The sequence below is a fragment of the Panthera tigris genome, chromosome A3 (assembly GCF_018350195.1).
Source record: "Panthera tigris isolate Pti1 chromosome A3, P.tigris_Pti1_mat1.1, whole genome shotgun sequence".
Classification (NCBI taxonomy): Eukaryota; Metazoa; Chordata; class Mammalia; order Carnivora; family Felidae; genus Panthera; species Panthera tigris.
The window spans coordinates 87,423,172-87,446,802 of NC_056662.1; the positions used below are offsets into that span (position 1 = coordinate 87,423,172).

At 35.7% G+C, this 23,631-nt stretch overlaps 1 protein-coding gene across 9 annotated transcripts in view; it reads left to right on the plus strand.

Annotated features, from left to right (window-relative positions):
* Positions 1–23,631, plus strand: part of ZNF638 (zinc finger protein 638) — a 138,353-nt gene that overhangs the window by 107,190 nt on the left and 7,532 nt on the right. For 6 of the 9 annotated variants that reach the window (XM_042981691.1, XM_042981695.1, XM_042981696.1 and 3 more), the window contains 9 exons: positions 583–623; positions 3,231–3,362; positions 5,631–5,759; positions 7,921–7,962; positions 8,425–8,559; positions 10,926–11,051; positions 15,861–15,898; positions 20,578–21,802; positions 22,414–22,479. In XM_042981691.1, the coding sequence (XP_042837625.1) occupies positions 583–623; positions 3,231–3,362; positions 5,631–5,759; positions 7,921–7,962; positions 8,425–8,559; positions 10,926–11,051; positions 15,861–15,898; positions 20,578–21,802; positions 22,414–22,479 (1,934 nt within the window). The remainder of the gene's footprint in view (positions 1–582; positions 624–3,230; positions 3,363–5,630; positions 5,760–7,920; positions 7,963–8,424; positions 8,560–10,925; positions 11,052–15,860; positions 15,899–20,577; positions 21,803–22,413; positions 22,480–23,631) is intronic. The other 3 variants (XM_042981692.1, XM_015538054.2, XM_042981693.1) reach the window with 3 other exon arrangements.

Genomic DNA, 23,631 nt, shown 5'->3' on the forward strand with positions numbered 1-23,631 from the left:
GATGGAAGATTAAATTAGAAGAAAATAGGGTATTTAATTTTGTGTCAGATATAGTTAATATATTTTTTTATTTTTATTTATTTATTTATTTTTTTAACGTTTATTTATTTTTGAGACAGAGAGAGACAGAGCATGAACGGGGGAGGGTCAGAGAGAGAGGGAGACAGAATCTGAAACAGGCTCCAGGCTCTGAGCAGTCAGCACAGAGCCCGACGCGGGGCTCGAACTCACGGACCGCGAGATCGTGACCTGAGCCGAAGTCGGACGCTTAACCGACTGAGCCACCCAGGCCCCCCAATATATTTTTTTAAATACGAGGTTCATACCTAAGTGAAATTTAAAATATTGTGATTCAGATCTACACCCGTCTCTTGATTATTCTGAAGTTTTGCTTTTAGAGGGAATAAAATGAAACATATTAATTTAAAAACCATTGTTAATTCTGTAGCTGCTTCCTTAAATTTTCTAGTATTTTGTCAGTTGTGTACACTTCTATGCAGTTACTATTTAATCCAATGTGGAAAAAGTGAGAACTTGATAAAATATATCTGCATGAATTCTTACTTTATTTTGTATCTTAAGAAGCTGCTGTGGAGGCCACAGAAAATGAACAAGTCAACAAGGTCAGTTTTTATATTTTACTTATTATTTAAAAGCTTAGGAAATTTTGACACAATATGGTTTTCTTATTGTAAACCCAGTAAAAAATGTACAGGATTTGGCATGGTGAAAAATCTATCATTCGTGACTTTTTAGATAGGGTTTGAGTTGCAAAATAAGTCATAAAAATTTAGGTGCAGATTATTAATAAAGGTACATGTTTTTGAGGTTTACCTTTCACTGAGAAAAAAAAGTTAGGCCAAAATGGGCTTTTGAGTAGAAAAACCAGTGGTGTAATTAGAACCAGTAGAATTTTTTGAAGTCTGTTTTTTTTAGAAGCAAATAGGAGATAAGTTAATATTTAGAGTACCAGTTCTGTGTGTTTTTAGAATAGCGAGTGGAATTTGAGATTTTATTTGAGGGCATAAAGTTTGCTTTATTGTTTTCCTGTGGTTAACATTTGTCATTATGAATGTATTAAAATCCTGTTAATTTAGATTTTACTGGTTAAGGTCTTGAGATCATTCAGGTGCTAAGCATTAAGTTTGTTTTTGACTGGTAGATTCATTCTTCAAGTAGTAACTAAGTGGTATGTATCTTACTGTTGTTTCAGGAAGTTTTTTTTTGTTTTTTTGTTTTTTTTCTTTTTTTGAGCGGGAACACAAGGTGGGGAGAGGGGCAGAGAGAGAAAGCATCCTAGGCAGAGCAGAGCTGGACACAGGGCCCAATCCCACTACCCTGGGAAATCAAGAGTCAAGATGCTCAACCAACTGAGCCACACAGGCACCCATGTTTCAGGAAGGATATTTTATTTATTTATTTTTATTTTTATTTTATTTTTTAACGTTTATTTATTTTTGAGACAGAGAGAGACAGAGCATGAACGGGGGAGGGTCAGAGAGAGGGAGACACAGAATCTGAAACAGGCTCCAGGCTCTGAGCTGTCAGCACAGAGCCCGACGTGGGGCTCGAACTCACGGACCGCGAGATCGTGACCTGAGCCGAAGTCGGCCGCCCAACTGACTGAGCCACCCAGGCGCCCCTCAGGAAGGATATTTTAAAGCACAAATAGATTGGCTTAAAGACTTCAAAAGGAACATTTATGAACACAATTGATGTGCTAGTTAAAAATCATTCTCAACTTACTTATAAAAAGTATAACTTCCTGACACCCCCCCTCCTTTTATTTTTCAAAAGAAAAGTTACAGATTGTCCAATTTACTATAGTATACCTTTGGGGATTTTCTCAACATTCACTAAAGGAAAAATTGGCATTGATGAGAGTCATTTGAAGAATAAAATAGATCCGAGAGGAGAGAAGGCAGAAATGAAAGTATTTATTTACTTTGTAATGGGAATTGGGCTATAGGGAAAGGTTCCTAAGAGACGGGGTAAGTTTTTTAATATTGCCTAAAAGATCATTTTATTTGGCGAGATAAAAGGATATGCTCTGATTTGGAGGTTGGAGATGTTAGCAAAACATGGCACAGGAATGGTAGAGCATGGAGGTGTTGTCAGAGACAAACTGGTGTTTTAAAGTTGTATTTTTATTTTTGTTATTTTTTTTAATGTTTATTTTTGAGAGAGAGAGCGTGAGCAGGGAGTGGCAGAGACGGGGGAGGGCAGAGGATCCTAAGTGAGCTGTGCACTGAAGGCAACGAACCCAATGTAGGCTGGAACTGATGTGGGTTGGAACTCATGAACCCATGAGATCATGACCTGAGCCGAAGTCGGATGCTCAATCAACTGAGCCACCCGGGTGCCCCACTTGTATTTTTATTTTTTAATTATTTTTAGCTTTTTTTAAAGCTTTTGTTTACATATTTTTTAAAGTTTATTTTGAGAGAGAGTGTGTGTGAGCAGGGGTGGGGAAGGGAGAAAGAATCCCAAGGAGAGTTTGATACTCAGTGCGGAGCCCAATGTGGGGTGCAAACTCATGAACTCTGAGATCATGACCTCAGCCAAAACCAAGAGTCAGATGCTCAACCCACTGAGCTACTCAGGTGCCTCCCAAGATTTAATTTTTTTTAAATAGTTTTTTTTTTTCTTTTTTAATGTTTTTATTTATTTTTGAGAGAAAGAGCATGAGCAGGGGAGGGGCAAAGAGAGGGGGACACAGAATCTGAAGCAGGCTCCAGGCTCTGAGCTGTCGGCAGAGTCCGACGTGGGGCTCGAACTCGTGGACTGTAAGATCATGAGCTGAGCCGAAGTCGGACGCTTAACCAACTGAGCCACCCAGGCGCCCCCCAAGATTTAATTTTTTTTAAGTAATCTCTATACCCAGTGTGGGGCTCAAACTTAACAACCCCAAGATCAAGAGTTGCATGCTCCACTGACTAAGCCAGCCAGGCTCCCCTTAAACTTGTATTTTTAAACAGTGGTTGAAAAAGAGAACTAAAGGCTTTGACTCGATGACACATGGTATGAATGAAATTATGCTATGTACTTAAAGAGAGGAAATTTGCATTTTGTTTTGTTTTTGAGGTTCGGACCAGCCTTCTTAAATGATAAGATTTAGTATTAAATGCAGTCAGTTTAAATACCATAACAAATGATCTGCAGCATAAACTTAAGTAAATATAGAAGCAGTTAAAGAAATTTGAATGTCAACTCTTAAATTTGTTTTGAAGGAAACAGAGGAAATGTGTGTGGTACTTATTTCTAATTTGCCTAATAAAGGATATTCTATAGAAGAAGTTTACAACCTAGTAAAACCATTTGGTGGTTTAAAGGATATTTTGATTTTATCATCTCATAAAAAGGTAAGCGTTGATAATAGCTGTTCATGTTATCTGAAGCACATTTTGAAAATAAGCTCACAAAATGAAAAGAAAAGGGTTTAAAGGCAGCACCTCAAAATAATTAAGCCATCTCAACCTAAGGGATTTTTAAAATATAAAACATATCCCGTATTTTAGTGTTACTGTAATCTGACGTAGTTTTTATGATGGAGAGGATGGCTTAATAAATGTGTCAAAACTTTGCCTAAAATTTTAGTCTAAATAAAATATTTTATCTTCGATATGTTAATGAAGTTTTATAATGACTTACAAACTTGCATAGCACTTTTTTACTAGTATTCCTGGTATCTTACCAATTGTACTCAAATGGGAAGTAACCATTCTCAGACAAAAATGTCATCAATACTTAGAATAACCTAGGCTATATTTGTGTTTCAAGTTTTCAGGAATTAGTACATACTACTTTTGTAATTTCAAAACAAAACAAAATGTATTGTTAATAACTTGTGGAATGTACTTTACAAGAGGTGAGATTTTAGGAAAGTTTAATGGAAACACCACTCAGGTGATTAGAAGTGGTGTTCTTACATTAGAAAGGAGTTTGTGATCACTAGAGATCTTTGGAAGGTTATATATGTTTGATGGTAGTTGGAGCCAGTTTGCTTAAGAAAACGGAAGAGGAGAGTGAATGCAAGTTACATGCAATTTCACATTATATTAAAAGTAGATTATTTGAATGTCTGCACACCTTTATAAATTACTGAAAACCAATGAATTCTGCACTTCTAAACAGGTGAACTTCATAATGTATAAATTATATTGCAGTAAAACTTTTTATTTAGAAACAAGAATAAAAGGAAGGAGAGGTTTTTTTTTTTTTTTTTGAGAGAGAGAGTATGTGTAAGCGAGGGAGGGGAAGAGGGGCAGGTAGAAAGAGAATTTTAAGCAGTCTCCACGCCCAACACAGAGCCCAGTGTGGGACTCGATCTCACATCCGTGAGATCATGATCTGAGCTGAAATCAAGAGTCGGATGCTTAACTGATTGAGCCACCCAGGCGTCCCAGGAATGATTTTTTAATAAAAGAATTTTTTAATGTGAGTACATTAAAATCGGGGGAAATTGTGGGAATCTGGAAATGAATAATTCAGATTCACACTTTGCATCATATACCAGAGTATGAGTAGATACTTTAAATATAAAATCAAATACAGAAAGTCTAGACTTTTATCTGCCCAATTTTGATTAGAGTTGACTAGAGTTATTAACTATTGGGAGATTTAATACTTTTCTAGATATTATGTAGAAAAATACCAGTTTCAGTCATATAAACATTTCAAACATTTGTGGTTTAAAATGAACATAAAGCAAGATGTAAATTAAAAACTAAAAATATTCTAATTATTGTAATAGGGAAACAAAGATTCATACCCACATTATGCTGTAAAATATTAAAAGTTCAATAAATAAAATGGCAAATGACCCAAAGAGATAATTCTTTAAAAAAGGAATTACAGGGGCGCCTGGGTGGCTCAGTTGGTTAAGCGTCTGACTTTGGCTTAGGCCATGATCTCACAGTTCGTGAGTTCGAGCCCCGCGTCGGGCTCTGTGCTGACAGCTCAGAGTCTGGAGCCTGCTTCAGATTCTCTGTCTCCCTCTCTCTCTGCCCCTCCCCACTCACGCTCTCTCTCTCTCTCAAGAATAAATAAACATTAAAAAAAAAAAGAATTACAGCTGTGAACAAATATATGGAAGATTTCTATCTCATTAACTCCAAGACATGTAGAAGAATGTTCAGCCTATTCATTTAGCCAGGGATGAAAATTAAAACCAAAATGTGTGAAACTACGAATTTCACAATTAGGAAAACTGCAAAATCAAAAATAACATGGTAATTTGGTTCTTTCAATTCTCATATTTCTCATATTTTACCAACCATTAAATTTATTTACTTAACAAGTATTTATTAAATGTCTGCTGTATGCCAGATACTACTCTAGGTACTAAGGATACAGTAATGAATAAGATAAGATTTTCCTTAATGTCATTTACTAGAATGTCCACTCTTATTTCTCTCGTTACTATTGCCTTATAAATGCAGTCATCCATTCCTTATGGTTGTAATATTGTGAGTCTGTTGGCCTCGCTTTTGAGGAATGCCTTTTTTTTTTCTTTAAAACATTTACTAAGTTATTCAGTTTATTTGACTCTTAAGTATTAAATCTTTTCAAGAAAAAGTAACTTAGATAAGAAATTTATTTTTTTGTTCTTGTAATTTCTATTTTAACAGGTATTTATGGAAGTAAATAGAAAATGTGCAGATTCTATGGTAAAATTTTATACCTGTTTTCCAATATCAATGGATGGAAATCAGCTCTCAATTAGTATGGTTCCTGAAAACATGAATATAAAAGATGAGGTAAATAATAGACTTACCATCAGTTTTTCTACAAAATTATAAAATTTTTAAATTGGATTTATTGTAGTCTGTTAAGTGTTTCCTGGCTTGCTTCTTCAGGTTAATGTTTTTTTTGATCATTGAGAAAGCTTCCTTTTCCTTCATAATCTCCCAGTCCATTGTTCGAGAGTTACTTCCATATTGAGGGAATCCAACCCCTCATATATTTTAGAATCGAAAAAGAGTTGAAAACCATCTGTAGACAATATTCTTTTTTTTTTATGTTCGTTTATTTTGAGAGAGAGAGCACGTGTAAACATGGGTGGGGTCAGGGCAGAGAGAGAGGAAGAGAGAATCCCAAGCAGACCCATGCTGTCAGTGAAGAGCCCAACTTAGGGCTTGATCTCAGGAGCCATGAGATCATGACCTGAGCTGAAATCAAGAACAGGATGCCCAACCAAGAGCCACCCAGGTGCCTCGACAACTCTCTGTTCTCGTGTTACTGCTGTTATCAGCCCTCCGAATCCCAGATGTTATTTTTGAGTTTTCTCTGGTTTTGCATAATCTGTTTTGTATATTTTAAGTCATAAATATTTCTGGGGTTTATTCTCTCTTCATCCCAACCATCATTGCTTTGTTTCTTAAAAACTCCAACTAGGGGTGCCTCAGTGGCTCAGTTGGTTGATTGTTTGATTGTGATTATGGCTCAGGTCATGATCTCATGGTTTGTGCGTTCGGGCCCTGCATTGGGCTCTGTGCTACCAGCATGGAACCTGCTTGGGATTCTCTCTCTCTCCCTCCTTCTGCCCCTCCCCGCTTGTGCTGTCTCTCAAAATAAATAAACTTAAAAAAAATTAAAAAACAAAAAACTCCAGGGGTGCTTGAGTGGCTCAGTTGGTTGAGTGACCGACTCTTGGTTTTGGCTCAAGTCATGATCTCATGGTTTGGGAGTTCAAGTCCCGAGTTTGGCTCTGTGTTAGCAGTGCGGAGCCTGCTTGGGATTCTCTCTCTCTCCCTCTCTCTGTCACTCTCTCTCTTTCTTGATAAATAAGGAAAAACAACAGACCCAACAAAAGTAGTTCTTTATGTCTTCTAACTTGAGTTTTGTGTCTTAAAACCACAAAGTCATGAGACTGACATAAAATTCAAGTCTGTCCAAATTCAACTGATGTAGAAACCCTTCACTGTTTCTCTGTGGCTTATAAACATCTATTAACTGCTAAGAGATAATAGCAGTTATCTATTATTAGGAAACACAGTTATTAGAATCCCTGGAGGAAAGTGGAAATGGCATATAATTTGAGAGAGCCTTCTGTTGAAAGTCTGATGTAATTGGTGGTATTGTTTTATATGTGTCATATTCTTTTGAAAAGAAAAAACAAAGTTAAGAACCAGAGGCTCTGAAGATAAAGTTCCATTAGCTTTCCTTTCCCAGCTTTGACATTTTTGTCTTATACCAGTCTTAGCCTTCTTTATAAGTCAACAGCACTAAATAACTGTGCATTTAATACTCTTCACTGTTTGTTTTTACTAGCCTAAATTTCTTTTTTTTTTCTTTCTTTCTTTCTTTCCTTTTTTTTTTTTTTTTGGCATTTTTTCTTTTTGAGAGAAAGTGTGTGAGTTGCATGTGGGGTGGGGGCAAAGAGCAAAAGAATCCCAGTCAGATTTCACGCCCATGATGGAGCCAGAAGCGGGGCTTGATCCCACCACTAGGAGATCATGACCTTAGCCAAAATCCGACACTTAACCAACTGAGCCACCCAGGTACCCCTACTGGCCTATATTTCTGTTCTTCCTTATCCTCTACTTTGCTTATACACTTTTCACTTTGTAATTTGAATTCTCTTACTGTCTGCTAAAGTAATTCTCTTATTCCTTGTATGTGAAGTTGAATGTCCTCCCTGACACCACCTTATTATAACCTTTGATGTACTTATGGGAATAGGAAGAATTGAAATCTATTAAGGTGGGACTTGACTAATTTGCTTAGGAAGAAGGAAAAATTTTTAGAAGGAAAAATTTAGAAAAATTTTTAGAAGGAAAATTTTTTAAAAAACTTGCTGACTTCTTATTTTATGAAATAATTCTTAATGTTTATTCATATAGGTTATTTTATTATAAATTTTGACTAAATATATGAATGAGGAAGACTTATACTTTCCCTCTGTTTTGCCTTTTCTAGGAAGCTATATTTACAACCTTGATTAAAGAAAATGACCCAGAGGTAATATTTTCTTTTAAATACCTTATTACACTTGTTTAATTGGTAGAAATATTGGTTATTCACCTGTAATAAATAAAACCTTAGTACTTATTTTAAAATATTGAGGTAATGGAAGTATACAGTGGGTTTTATCTTGGTTCAAATAAAAAGTAAAGGGTCATGGTAGTCCATAATGTGAAAATACTTTCCAGATACTGGAGCCATATTAAGTGGGTTAGGTATATTAAGTGTTGGGTAAATATTATGTTGATAAAAGAAAGATTATACTTCGTGTTTCAGTATATTGTTTCATTGATTACTGAAATCTAAAACTAAGATCTCACTGTCTTCACTCACATAGTCATTTTCTTACCTTTGGGAGAGAACATCATCTGACCTTGGAAAAATTAAATTTACTGTTAATCTGTGTTTTACAGTTTAATAATTCATACTTTTTCTGTGTTCTCTCTTAAAAAACTACAGGCAAATGTAGATAAAATTTACAATCGATTTGTACATCTTGATAACTTACCAGAAGATGGACTTCAGTGTGTACTTTGTGTTGGACTTCAGTTTGGAAAAGTAGATCACCACGTATTCATGAGTAACAAAAACAAGGTAAGGAGGTCCCTTCTGTTTTAGCTGTGTGTTCTGTAGAGAATATATGACTAAACCCTGTACTCTTAAGGATTTGCTGTTTGTTTGTTTGTTTGTTTGTTTGTTTGTTTGTTTGTTTTGAGAGATTTGGAGTGTGACCAGGGGAGGAGCAGAGAGAGAGAGTGGGGAAAGAGAATCCTGAGCAGGCTCCACACTGTCACTGCAGAGCCCAACACAGGGCTCAAACTCATGAACTGTGAGATCATGACCTAGGCTGAAATTAAGAGTCAGATACTTAACCAACTGAGCCACCCATGTACCACATGGGTTTGCAACTTTTAATTCATCTTCTGAACTGAAGCACCTATAAACATTATTTAATTTCTTAGCAGCACTATGATAGATCAGCATATTTTTTCCTGTGCTGTGATAAGAAGCAAGAGATGATCACTTTCTCCTCAGAACTCCTAGCTTTTTGTTTCTGTTTTTGTTCTTTAATGTTTATTTATTTTTGAGAGAGAGCGAGAGAGGGAGAGGCAGAGAGAGAGGGAGACACAAAATCCAAAGCAGGTTCCAGGCTCTGAGCTGTCAGTGGAAAGGTCAGATTTGAGTTCATCTAAGCTTAATTACTTTTGTGACCTTGGCTGAGTTGGCTTACACTTTTAGTTCTCATCTCAGTTGAAAAAAGGTGTTGCCAGATAGTTCCTAAAGTCCCTTCCAGCCATAAAACACATAGAGAGTTGTTAGGTCTCTTTGTTTAGTTATATGGGAAGAAGTATAAAATGATCAGCCCTTTACTTCATGGTTTGGCTTCCTTCCTTAAAAGAAACTGTTAACCTCTTTACATTTGCTGTGCCCTCTGTGTTTAATATTTAATTCAGATACTTAAAATTAGATTTTTAATAGAAAAATGTTTATTTTTGCAAGAGAGAGAGAGAGAGTGCGCGCACCTGCGCCTAAGAGGAGGAGGGGGCAGAGAGAGAAAGGGAGATAGAGAATCTGAAGCAGGCTCCAGGCTCAGAGTTGTCAGTGCAGAGCCTGATGCAGGACTCAAACTTTTGAACTGTGAGATCATGACCTGAGCTGAAGTTGGATACTTAACTGACTGAGCCATCCAGGTACCCCTAAAACTAGATTTTGGTGAAGCATGTATTACCTAGAAAAGTAGCATTTCATATCAGAGTTGAGAATGTTTGCTTCTGAAAAAGCACCTAATTCATCAAAAGTAGATGACTAATTTTGACATGCTTCTGATATACAGAGCATGTTAGATTGTTAAATACTTTAGAAATAGTGTGACATAGGGAAGGGAGATGACAGATGGCATAAGGAATTTTGATAAGTTTAATTTTTTGGTAGGTATTCTTTAAATTTCTTAAAAATACCTATCATACTTTGCGATTTTGCCTTGATTTTGCAACATTTTAAGGATTGTTGTCTCTTGTTTCCTTTGAAATGAAGATTTACCTCACCTTTGAAATCACATTTGAAGTCTGGAAGAAAAATATATCCATTCTTTATAAAAATTAGAAAGTGTTTTTGTTGAACTTTTTGTTTTAACCCTGTTTAAGTTTCCATTCAGTGGCATTAAGTATTTATTCATGTTGTTAAACAACCATTACCACTATCCATCTCCAGAACTTTTTTTATCTTCCCAAACTGAAACCCTCTGTCCATTAAACAGTAATTCCTCCTTCCCCCTCTTCCTAGCCGCTGACAACCACCATTCTACCATTTTACTTTCTAATCTCTATGAATTTGACTACTCCAGCTACCTCACATAAGTGGAATCATACAATATTTGATCTTTTGCGATTGGCTTATTTCACTTAGTCTAAAGTCTTCAGAATATATTGTAACATGTCAGAATTACCTTCCTTTTTAAAGCTGAATAATAGGGGCACTTGGATGGTTTAGTTGGTTAAGGTTCTGACTCCCTTGGTTTCAGCTCAGTCATGATCTCACGGTTCTGTGTGTGTGAGCACTGCATCCAGCTCCATGCTGATGGTGCAGAGACTGCTTGGAATTTCCCTCTCCCTCTCTCTCTGCCTCTCTGCCTGCCTCTCTCTCTCTCTCTCTCTCTCTCTCTCTCTCTCTGTCTCTCAAAATAAGTAAATAAAAATAAAGCTGAATAAGAATCCATTGTTTGCATATATCACATTTTCATTTATCTACTCATCTGTTGATAGATACTAGGTTGCTTCCACCTTTTGACTATTGTGAATAACACTGATATGAACATGGGCATACAGATGTCCATTAGAGTCCCTGCTTACAATTATTTTGGGTGGAATTCCTGGATCATATGGCAATTGTACTTTAGGTCTTTTTTGTTTTGTTTTGTTTTTAGGAGCTACTTAATTTTTTTTTTTTTATCTTCTCCAAAGGCAATTCTTCAGTTAGATAGCCCTGAATCTGCTCAATCAATGTATAGCTTTCTGAAACAAAATCCACAGAACATAGGTGACCATGTATTGACCTGCACATTATCTCCAAAGATGGATTCATCAGAGGTAAGATTATTTTGTATAAACTTCTGTGCTTTTAGAAAATGAAAAAAAACTGTGAAGGTCATTCTTCCAAAACTAGAAAGAGGTACTCTGAAGGAAATTTTTTAAGAATTATTCTTGGAGAGTAGTCAAATTGGTACTAAGTTTAGACATTCTTTTAAAAATTTTTGTTGCAATCACTACTCCAATTGTCATGGTTTATGGCGCAGTATAAATTTGTTTAAATTACAGTCATGTGAAGTAATTTTGAAAAATGTAACATATTCATTCTGATACTTATTACAGACATATGTGTAGAATGATTCTATATATGTAACATGGTCATAATTATCTCCAGAATGCAGAGTCTACTTTTGGTCCATTTTGGCCTTTTGCTGATAGAAATTTGTTTATTTCTTTCTTTAATTTATTTTAAACTCTTGTATAAGACTTAAGAGTTACAGATTATTGGCTTACACAGTAATAATACATGTATGAAAATGATAAGTAAACCACCTTCGAAAGAATTAACACGTTTTCTGTAATAGTTTCATTGTATCTCCATAATAGGAGGTAAATAATAGGGTCTATATTTGGTGTCTGCATGGGTTTTTTTTGTTTATTAATGTGCCAAAAATCATATGCTAGCTCAAGAAAAAATACAATTCCACCATCTAAAGCCAAATTAAATAGAGCATCTATAAGTAAATGTATCATGTGGTAGGTACTGATTTCAGACAAATATGAGTGACTTGTTTAAGCTGATAATTTCAGAAACAATTTTAAAAGTTTTTAGCATCTCAACAGAATATTGTATTTTTAAAATTTTGTGTTTTTGATATTTTTGTTATGACATTGTTCAGAATTATAGTAAACATTGATGATATAGAAATTATTTTTCTAAAAATACAGTCCCACATCTTTATACCTAAAGAAAATGAAACAAGTGAAAATTATCAAAAACCTATGCCTGAATTGATACTGTACTTCCCAAGCTTTTATTCAGAACCTTATTGTTATGGCTTATTAAATTGAAGAACATAAGAACAAAGTCTTAGCTCCACCACTGATAAGACAGCCTCGTAGTCTTGAGCATGTCACATAGTGTCCATTATATTGATTCAAAAAATGGTAAATTGATGGTTGAAGCAGGTAGACTAATTTCAAGGTATTGTAATAGTCTCTATGAGAAGTAATAAAAGCTAGACTAGGAAATGGAAATAAATCATGTCCCCAAATGTTTTAAATGACAGGTTTTAATTTACTGTGTTTATAATGAGTTAATTAAGTAATTAGCATCCTTGTATTACCCTCTTCAACACCCTCCCCCTTTCATTTTTGTTACCTGTAATGTTACTTACACAGGTGTTCGTTACAACCTTTAGTTATGTAACTATAGTTACCCCTGCATATGAAGCATGAAGGCTTAATTCTAAGTACTAAAAACTAATATCTGTATTTTTGATATCTTGATTAAGAAGATACTACAGGGGTGCCTGGGTGGCTCAGTTGGTTAAGCGTCCGACTTCGACTCAGGTCATGGTCTCACGGTTTGTGGGTTCGAGCCCCGCATCGAGCTCTGTGCTGACAGCTCAGAGCCCCGAGCCTGTTTCAGATTCTGTGTCTCCCTCTCTCTATGCCCCTCACCCACTCACGCTTTGTCTCCCTCTGTCTCAAAAATAAACATTAAAAAAAAAATTAAAAAAAAAAGATACTAACTACAGAATTCAGTAGTATCAGGGTGGTTGTGTAAAGAAGGAAATACAGTATCTTGTACAGTTGGAGGTGACTTTCTTATATTCCCATTCGTTTTTCAAAATGATGCTGTGTTTTTGTTTTCTTCAGTATTTGGATTATTTCCTGTAGTTTGGGGTAGGGGTTGTTATTGAGAGGAAAAAGGATGATTGTCTTCATGGTCTTCAGGTTATATAACTTAATTACTATTTGTTGACTAGAATCTACTCTTGTTAGAGTGATTCTTCTGACTTTTCTAAATTTATGGCCATTTGTTTTGTAAAGCAACTGTATATGTTTACTTTATTTTTATTGCTCTTCTGAGTTACTTCTGTTATTTCTTGGATTCTGTATCTCCTCCTCTCTTGGATTGCTTTTCTGTTTGCTAGATTACATCATCAAATAATTTTCTGCAGAAATTGTGTATGGACAGTAAACACTCTGAATCCCTGCATATTTGAAATTGACTTTATTTTGCTTTTACATATTTCATTGATAGGTTTTCTAGATGGAGAATTCTGTGCTCCTCACCTGTACTGGTTTTTTTTTTTTAAGTATTCTCTACAATTAGCATGAGACTTGAACTCACAACCCCAAGATCAAGAGTCACATACTCTACTGACTGAGCCAGCCAGGTGCCCCTAACCTGTATTGTTAAGGAGAAAGCTGATTCTAATCATATCTCATGTATTTTTTTCTTTTGAAGGCTTTCAGCTTTTATTCATTTATTCATTAAGCAGATATTTATCTAATGCCTTATCTATATGCCAGCATTATTTTAGGTGTTGGAATACATGGATAAACAGAGGAGTTGATGTCCCAAGTCCTCAAGGAGCTTATATTTTAATAGAGAAGACAGACTATAAATCTATAAATCTCTGTCTGTATGTATGTATGTGTCTGTCTCTCTCACTCACAAGCACACAGCATGCACACACACACACACACACACACACACACACACACACACACGTCAGGTGGTAAAAAATGCTATGAAGTGCTATGGAGACCAATCAAGATAAAAAGGTAGAGAGAGTAATAGATGGGGGCGATTGTGTATTTTAGGGTTGTCAAGGATAGCCCCTCTGAGGAATAGTTATTTGAGACCTGAACAAAGTAAGAGAGCAAGCTCTACAAATAAAAAGGAAGGGAGGTTTTTAAAGAAGAAGAGCAAGTGCTAAGTCCTTAAGGACAGAGTTGATGATTCATGAACTCCAAGGAGGATCAGTATGGCTAGCTAGCACAGTGAAGAAGGTTTTATCTTGGTTTGGGACTTCATATATCCTGCTTAGAGCACTCAGTGAATTTATAAAGATTGGTGTGTTCCTTTTCCCGAAGAAAGTCTTCCTCTTTAGTGTTCTTTCTGGAAGTAACACCTGTAACTGATTTTGTGGATTTCAGTTGGAACTGATTGCAGTTCTCTGAAATATCTTCAGTCTATTTTGTATGCTTATCTTGCTTTCTGTTGTGCATTTGTTTTTCTCATTTATGAATAAAGAAGCAAGCTAGCTAATAAGGGTATCTGGTATAGATTTCCTCTACTATCATACAGCTCCCCCACACTCCCCCCCCCCCCCCCCGTAAGTTTCTCCTGTGAATGGGAAGATTGATTGTAAATACTGTGATTGGGGCTTATCAACTCTGATCTTTATGTATCATTACACTGTAGACTGCCCAGCAAGATGCCCCAGTAACGAAGGCCTGGGACTCCCATCACCCACACCAGAATCCTCTTTAGGCACATTGTTCAATTTCTTTAAAGTATAATTTTCACTTTTTAATCTGACAAAATACAGAGAAAGATAATTCCCCACTCAGAATACACATGATTCCCACAGAAAAAGCGTATAGCTAGTATGTATAAGCTCTAAAGAGCAGACAGTTTTTGCTATTTTGTTCACTGATGTGTCCAGTGCCTGGACCATTGTTGGTTACATAGGCGTCGAATGTTACCTGTTTATAAACTTCCTTTATTTTTGAGAGAGAGAGAGAGAGCACATGCGTGGGAGGTGGAGGGAAGGGACAGAGAGAGAGGGGGACAGGATCTGAAGTGGGCTTTGCCCAGACAGCAGAGATCCCAGTGCGGGCCTCAAACTCACAAACCATGAGATCATGCATGACCTGAGCCACCCAGGTGCCCCCATAGGCATTGAATTTTAATTTCCATTTTGGGCCCTAAGACATTATTTTTTAGTGGTTTAGATACATGTTTAAAAGGATTATTGTTAAATTTTGCTCAGCACTTCTAGGTGTTTTGAATAGAAAGCCTTTTTTTTTTTTAAGATTGTTTTTACTATTATTAAATCCAAGTTAGTTAACATGTAGTGTAATAATGATTTCAGGAATAGAATTTAGTGATTCACCACTTATAACAACACAGTGTGCATCCCAACAAGTGCCCTCCTTTTTATTATTATTATTATTATTATTATTATTATTATTATTATTAGTTAGTGCTTATTTTTGGGAAAGAGAGAGAGAGCACCAGCCGGGGAGGGACAGAGAGAGAGGGAGACAGAGACTCTGAAGCAGGTTCCAGGCTCTGAGCTGTCAGTGCAGAGCCCGGTGCGGGGCTCAAACCCATGAACAGTGAGATCATGACCTGAGCTGAAGCTGAACACTCAACTCGACTGAGCCACCCAGGCACCCCTCAACAAATGCCCTCCTTAATGCCCATTGCCCATTTAGCCCTTCGCCCCACCCAACACCCTTCCAGCCATCCTCAATAGTCTTTCTTATAAGTAGTTTTTTTAAATAATAATTGCATAATGGAAGATGTTGATGGTTTTTATTCTTTTAAAAAAGGCAGTAATTCTAAGCTTTTAAAGTTAAAAAAGTTTCTTGTTTGTATCAACATTGAGACTTTCTGTCATTAATTTCTGTGTGTCACTTATTCTCTATAACCTACCTAAGGGCTTTTTAATGAGAAGAAAATTCTAGAATCTGAAATTTAAAGTGGACACTGAAAACTGTTTTATTTTTAAGATGTGGTCTTGCTTCTTTAGCTTAGATTTTAAGAACTGAAAACATTGCACTGATGGGTTAAATATTTAAAATCCGGTAGAATAGCCTCTAATGAAATGTGGAATTGTGTTACAGGCTCAAGCTGACAAAGACCCAGAACTAGGAAAAGAAAGGTATGTTGCTTTAAGTTTGCTGTCATTTTTGCATAGTATTTAATTACTGAATTTTGTTTCTGCCTTTTATAGTAATTGTTCACTTGTAGCAAAAAGTTTGTATCTTCCATGTCCATTTTGTGTTATATATATGAAGTGTGGGGGCAGTTTGTGTGTCTTTGGTTTGTTTTTTGGTTTTTGTTTTTTTTCTGACTGTTTGAGGGAGCATTGTTTTGTTTTTTAGTCTCTGTAAGGTATTTACTGATACTTTAGAAAAACCAAATATGTAAACTCAGTTTGAATTAAATACACAAATATGACTTCTTTATGAAATGTTTCGTGAGGACTCTTGAACAACTCAATTTCTGTTATCAGTATTCTTGTTAGATTTTTCTATCCCAGAAAAGTTAAACACAGTAATAAAATTTCATTGACTTAAAACCAAAAAAGAAAGTATTCAGTATGTATTTTGATACTTTTTGAAAACAACTGGGGGAAGGATGTTTATTATAAAACAAAATAATGTTTGAAAACTTGGATAAAAGATGAAAACTTGTTCTTATGTGTTTACACAAACTAGTGACTCCTAGTCTTATTTAGACTATATATAGTACACCCTCTTCTTAGTAACTTTCTCACCCTTATAACCACTTTTGCCTCAACCAATTAATTACCTTCTTTTTACTGCTTTTCATTGAGAATCACTGATTTAGAATTCTTTTCCCTTTTTAATACTAAGTGATTTGCCCTTGTTAGAGTCTTTATAATAAGAGCTTATCAGTTTGAAAGAGCATTTTGAAAGTGTTTAAATGTGGATATTTTGTTTTATTTGATGCACTAATTTTAAGATCATGACCTGAGCTGAAGTGGGATGCTCACCTGACTGAGCCACTAGTTGCTTCAGTTTGTCTTAGTAATTCTTACATGAGGCTTTTAAATGATAAAGGTAATTAAGAGTACTTCAAAATATGTTGGTAACTTTAAGCAATTAGGTTTGCTGTATGTGTCAGTACAGACTTTTTTAAATTGTACGTTATTAATACCAATTATGTTCACATGTCTAAGACATAATGCCAACAGCACTGTTGAATATAGAAGCCCACAAAGGGCTTATTGAGTGGTAATGTCACATGTAATATAGGTAGACCTACAGTTTGGCCACACTAACTCCGGCTGATTAAGTGAGTAGGCTCTTCCAAAAATTCATCTTATGTATTTCATTTGACATAGTTTCAGGTCTGCATGAACAGCTATTGTCTGTGTTGTGGTCATTTTTTCCTCTCATTATTTGACTCACCTTTTAAAATCTAAGATCTTTTTTTTTTTTTTTTTTTTTAATTTTTTTTTAATGTTTATTTTATTTTTGAGAGAGAGAGAGAGAGAGAGAGATTGAGAGAGTGTAAAACAGTAGAGGGGCAGAGAGGGAGGGAGACACAGAATTGGAAGCACGCTTCAGGCTCTGAGCTGTCAGCACAGAGCCGGACACAGGGCTCGAATGCACACAGACTGTAAGATAATGACCTGAGCCGAAGTCGGATGCTCAACCCACTGAGCCACCCAGGCGCCCCGATCCTTTCTTTTTTTTAAGTTTGTTTATTTTTGAGGGAAAGAGAGAGTGAGTCTGTGTGCGTGTGAGCAGGGGAGGGGCAGAGAGAGGGGGATAGAGAGAGAGAGAATCCCATGTGGTCTCTTTGTCAGCCAGAGCCTGGTGTGGGGCTCAAACCCACCAACCATGAGATCATAACCTGAGCTGAAATAGAGTTAGACGCTCAACCAGCTGAGCTACCCAGGCACCCCAAAGATACTTCTTAATGAATTTACAGATAGTTGTTTAATCTTATAAAATTCACTTTTAAAATTCTAGTACTAATAACTTAATTTCCATTTTGCAGTTTTTTCTGACTTACATACATTAGAGAAAAAGACGTGGGATGGGGCCTGAATACTTCACATTTCTTTATCGGGGTAAAGTGATCCTGGGAAAATACTGGTGCTTGTGTTGTTTTTGTTTTTGAGGCACTTTTGAGTGCTAATTCATCTTGATGTGATTATTTTGTTTATAATTAGTTTAATGTATTTAAATGTATTTCCTATTTTTAAAGGAAATCTATGGATGTATTAATAATATTCTACATTTTGCCTGTTCTCATTCCCTCCCATGTAAACATTATTTACTTACCATGTGATTAAGGATGCAAGGTGCAGTTTTCACCAACTCGTTAATAATGTTGGGAACTTCCCAGTGGCCCTCTGAAATGTAAATACTAATCTTCAGTATTGTTAAATTGTAGTCTAAAGTTTCTCGCCAAGTGTAGGGTATGGTATTAACCTTTGTTCTCATGTCCAGCTTTTTTTGAGTTTTGAAACCCTGGTATTTATGGGGAGGTGGAAGTGGGACAGGGTTGGAAATTAGATACCTATATCCTGGATGTCTTTCCTATTTCTTTTTTGTGCCATTTCCCAAAATTTGACTGTGTATTCCTTTGATCTTTAAAAGACTTCTTTTTTTTTTTTTTTTAATACTTCGGTGTTAATAATTCATTTATTTGACATCTCAAATTGACTCTCCAGGCTAACTTGATGAACACGGAGGCTTTTTCCCATATTAGCCAGAAAACTAGATGTTAGTTTTTGGTAAATGAAATCTATGAAGAAAGCACTATAATTTTAAAAGACAAATGCATATAAACAAACGTCGTATTAAGCCATTTTTCTAAGTAGGTCCATGCTCTCTGAAGTATGGAACTGCATAGTGATTTGTATAAAAGAGAATAGCTTTTTTTTGACAAACCTTAAATATGGTAAAGTGGAAGGACTTACTATGTCCTAGAGCCAGGAATCAACGTCTCCATTGTTTTCCTTTAGCTCAGTAGATTTGGTGTTTTTGTATAGCTCTAATTTATAAAGCCTTTAGTGTTAATAGTTTAGTTCTATAATGAGGCAGGAGTTTGAATTTAATCTTCTTTATTGAAAATGAGTCTTGTAAATTTAAAAATGAAAGCTTACATTTTGAGAAGCAATTATTTACATAACTGCTATAACTAAATGTCACAAGTTTTTCTTATCTTTGTCATATTTGTACTTGGCCACAAGTTTTATTTTGACTAGTTCGAAGGATTTGGAACCCTTAAAATCAGCCATTGGTATTTTTGAATATAAGGGATGTGAATTATTTCAAATAAAAAGTTTTAAACCCTTTCAGCATATAAAGGAAGGTTATATAAATGAATAGAATACATACGGATTAAAGTCTGTCGTTACTGACTTTTGAACTTAAATTTCTCAAATTCTGCCTTTATAACTTTTCATCAAGAGGTGTTTCTCCAATCTCTTAGAACATTTTTTCCTTTGGAAGTTTAAACTTAACCATCTTTGGAGGGGAAGACCAGTTTATTGTCGCAAATGATTAGACCCTGATACGGTAGCACTTACTTTTTCCAAAGTTTTGAAATGTTAACATCTCAGGACACTGATATGCCTCATCTTGCATTAACTAAAAGATACATAGCCATCCTCTGAGAATCATATCGAGCGGATGTCTCATCCCCTCCTTCCTTGAAAACTAGGAGGAAAAAAACCAATATTCTTTACTATGAGGTATTGAAATGGCATTCTGATGTCTTCCTCTAATGTACTGCTTCTAATGTAATTAAGTGGATGTATTTGTGACATTTGATTTGTTTTGATAGCATTGCTTCGGAAGCTCAGATTTTCCTTGTCATTCTTCAAGATAACCTCTGATCTATGGAACATTAATATAAAAAGTTATTCTGTCTCTGTCTCAATGAAAGAAGTTGAATTACAGAATCACATACACTTTTGTTTACTTTGGATTTAGGAAGACCACAGTGAAAAAAGATCAATTATATATACTTGCCATGCATTTTCTCCATTTCTTCTGAACAATTTTACTTAAGACTTCAGAATTCTAAATTATTCTTCTGTAACTGGAAAGATTTCTTTTAATATATACTTTGTCACTCAGGTGGCCAAAGGCACATACTTTATGTTAAGGTGATTCTATTAGTTTTACCTCTAACTTTGAATCCAATAGAGTATTTAAAAGATACTTCCAAAGAAAGATTTCTTTTACGTATTACTATTAGTAATAAATACAGTTCTTGGGAAAAACAAATCTGTCTCACATCCAAAAAAAAAAGAGTTGACATGGTTAAGAGTATAGCCTTTCTCCCTACCAGTTTCTTTTTCTGTTCATTTTAGGTAAGATTCACTTAAAATTTTAAATTTCAATGCATGGATTATTAGTTTCATTGTAGAACTATACATATATTTTATTATTTTAGTTAGCACTCTTGGGAAGATCTTAATAATTTGAGATGTCTCACATTCAGCCTTCTCATGTCTAGTGCAAACGTGACCCACAAGGAAAAAAATTGGTTAGAAGAATTTTATCAGTGATCATAGTTTTGTCATTATTTCCTTTGAACTAAGAAGAAATCTTCAATGCAATGGAGGATCTTTTTAAAAATTTTATATTGTTTACATATTTATGTCAAAACATCTTAACCATTTTAATGCCTATTGGCTGGATTTCCCAGTGCTTATTACTAATGCATCAGGAAGTCTTAACAATTGGCATCAAGAGGATTATTTATAATGGTTGAATTCTCATCATAGTTTGATTTTTGTTTGTGTTTTTGTTTGTGTTCTTTTTTTTGTTTGTTTTTAAATACTTTTAGCCCTGACTTGAAAAACAGTCCAGTTGATGAAAGTGAGGTGCAAACAGCAGCTGATAGTCCCTCTGTTAAACCTAGTGAGGTTGAAGAAGAAACTGTTCCCAACATTGAAACAGAAACTTCTGTACAGCTGGAAGAACCTTGTGTGGAAGAACCTGAAAAAGCACTATGTGACTCTGACTTTGCTATTGAAACGTTGGAAGTTGAAACTCAAGGAGAAGAGGTCAAAGTGGAAATTCCTCTTGTAGCATCCACTCCAATCAGTATTGAATTATTTACTGAAAATGTAGAGGAGTGTGTTTTAAATCAGCAGGTGTATACCAGTGACTTTGAGAAGGAAGAGGCAGAAATTATTAACCCTGAAACAGAATTATCTACATCTGACAGTGCATTTATAGAAGAAAGGAACATTAAAGGAATTCTAGAAGAATCTCCAGCTGAAGCAGAAGATTTCTTTTCTGGGATTACACAGTCTATGATAGAAGCTGTAGCTGAAGTGGACAAACGCGAAACTGTTTCAGAAATAGTACCATCTCCTTGCGTTGTGGCCTTAGTACCTGGAATTGCCATTGGGGATGAGAAAGCAGTGAACAAAAAGGGAATTCCTGAGAAAAGTAACATGGATGAAAAGGAGAAGAATGAAATTAATAGTAAGGAAACCAGAATGGATCTGCAGATAGGAACAGAAAAGGCTGAAAGGAATGATGCTAGGATGGTTGCAGAGAAGTTGGAAAAGATTATGGCAGCAGTGAAAGAAAAGCCTGCAGAAAATGCTGTGATCAAGGCATACCCAAATAAAGGAATGGGTCAGGCCAACAAGCCTGATGAAACTAGTAAAACTAGTATGTTGGCTGTATCAAATACACCTAGCACTAAATCAAGCATCAAGGCTGGTATGGTCTCCTCTCCAAAGGCAAAAGCTACAGCTTCAAAATCTGAAAACCAGAAAAGTTTTCTAAAATCTGTACTCAGAGATCAAATAAATGCTGAAAAGAAACTTTCAGCCAAGGAATTGGGTCTCCTTAAACCTCCAAGTGCCAGGTCAGGCTTGGCTGAAAACAGCAATAAATTCAGACCCACTCATTGCGGTGTTACCAGAGGAGGCAGTGGAAGGATCTCAGCCCTGCAAGGCAAGGATTCTAAACTGGATTACAGGGATATTACAAAACAATCTCAGGAAACAGAGGCTAGACCTTCCATCATGAAACGGGATGACAGCAACAATAAGGTGAGGAGGGTAGGAAGAATGGCTCAGTGTATCTTTGAAATAGCTCTGCTGTGGTAGCTTTGGAGTAGGAGATGTAATCTTGTTTTGTACTTTCATCTCCTCACTCCACTCCCAAACTCAGTTTCTCTTAATGATTCCACCGAGTTAAGCCAATAGACATTTAAATAATAAGCTCAAGTTAGTAATTTGTTAACAGGTTTGAAAAACGTTATTTGGATAAAATGTGGTCAGAAATATAACTGGTTTAAAAAAAATTCTGCAGTGAATGTCCTGAGGTGACTTAGCACTCTGCTTCTGAATGGGAAACGGTTTTCTTTTTTAAAGTGAAGCTTCCTTTATCAGCTTACTGATTGCCCAACTTAGACATTGTGGCTATAGGGAAGAAAAGATCAATAAAACAATTTAACTACAGCTTACAGAGATGATGCCTGTACTGTTAAATGATTGTTGACTTAGTGTGCTATACCTGTTAACTGTTTGCATAATTAAATGTGTTTGGATATTGTTTGGTGTTTGGATTCTTTTTTTTTTTTTTTTTTTTTTTTTTTTAAGGACATTAATAACATAGTTGTAAATTCTGTTTTTCTATATTTTTTTACTTAATGTTTCAGACTTTGGCTGGGCAAAACACTAAGAATCCTAAAGGCACCACTGGTAGAAGTTCCAAATCTAAAGAGGTAAGAAACAAGTCACTAACATTAAGCCTTCTATTCTGTCCTTCAACAGAAGAGTTCATCTGTGGTGTAACTTGTGTCTGTCTCTCCTGTAATAGTCAATTTGATACAGAGCAAGGGACAGGATGAGATACCTTTTTTTTGACCCTACCACCAATTTGTTTTTTGACCTTGAGCTAGGCTAAATGGTTTGTGTTCATGGTGCAGGGCAAAAAATTAGGCAGGGGTAGGAAGGGAATTAAAATAGGAAAATCCCTCCAATCTTATATTGATGGCAGTAGGTTATAAACACAGAATAAAAGCACATGTGTAAAGAAGACTGGTGTTTGACTGGGGTCCTTGCCATTCTGTGGAACTTGCAAACAGGTCTTCCTTTTGAGATGCTCAATTTAACCTAACTGGATGGGCTCTTAAGATTTACTTTCCTGGTACTAAGTTCTACTGCCAAATAAATGTCTTCTTTTTGTTGTTATTGTTTGATATTTTAGGTTTCCTACCATGCATAAAATATTTTTTTAGTCATTTTATTTTTTTCCCCTGGTAAGGGATGATTTGGGGCCTATTTTATTCAGGGCAAGGAGAAATGGTAGTAGTTTAAGAAGCAGAAGTAAGGATAACAGTTATTCCTGTTGTCTTAATAAGTGGGTATTACAAATGCTTACATGTCCGTTCCCTCCCCCACCCCCTTACTGAGTGTATGTTCTAATGTCATTATATATACTAGTAATTGATTGTTGATAGCATACTAAGTTTGTAGGAGGCCTGTTGGGGATTATTTTCTTTAGTATTAACACCATTTTTCAAATTACAGATACTGTTTTTTCTCTCTCTGTCTCTTGTCTCTTTTAGAATTAAATTTTGAGAGAGAGAGTGTGTGCAAAAGTGAGGGAGGGTCAGAGGGAGAGACGGACAGGATCCCAAGCAGGCTCCATGCTCAGTGTGGAGCCAACATGGGGCTTGATCTCACAATCATAAGATCATGACTTGAGCTGAAATCAAGAGTTGAACGCCTAATCGGCTGAACCACCCAGGGGTCCCACATACTGTTGTTTTGTTTTGTTTTTTTTTTTTCAAATGCAGTTGTATTTGACATTAAGTCTTACTTAGTAAGAATAAACTTCATATTAATGCTGTATATCTTAATTGGTTAATGGA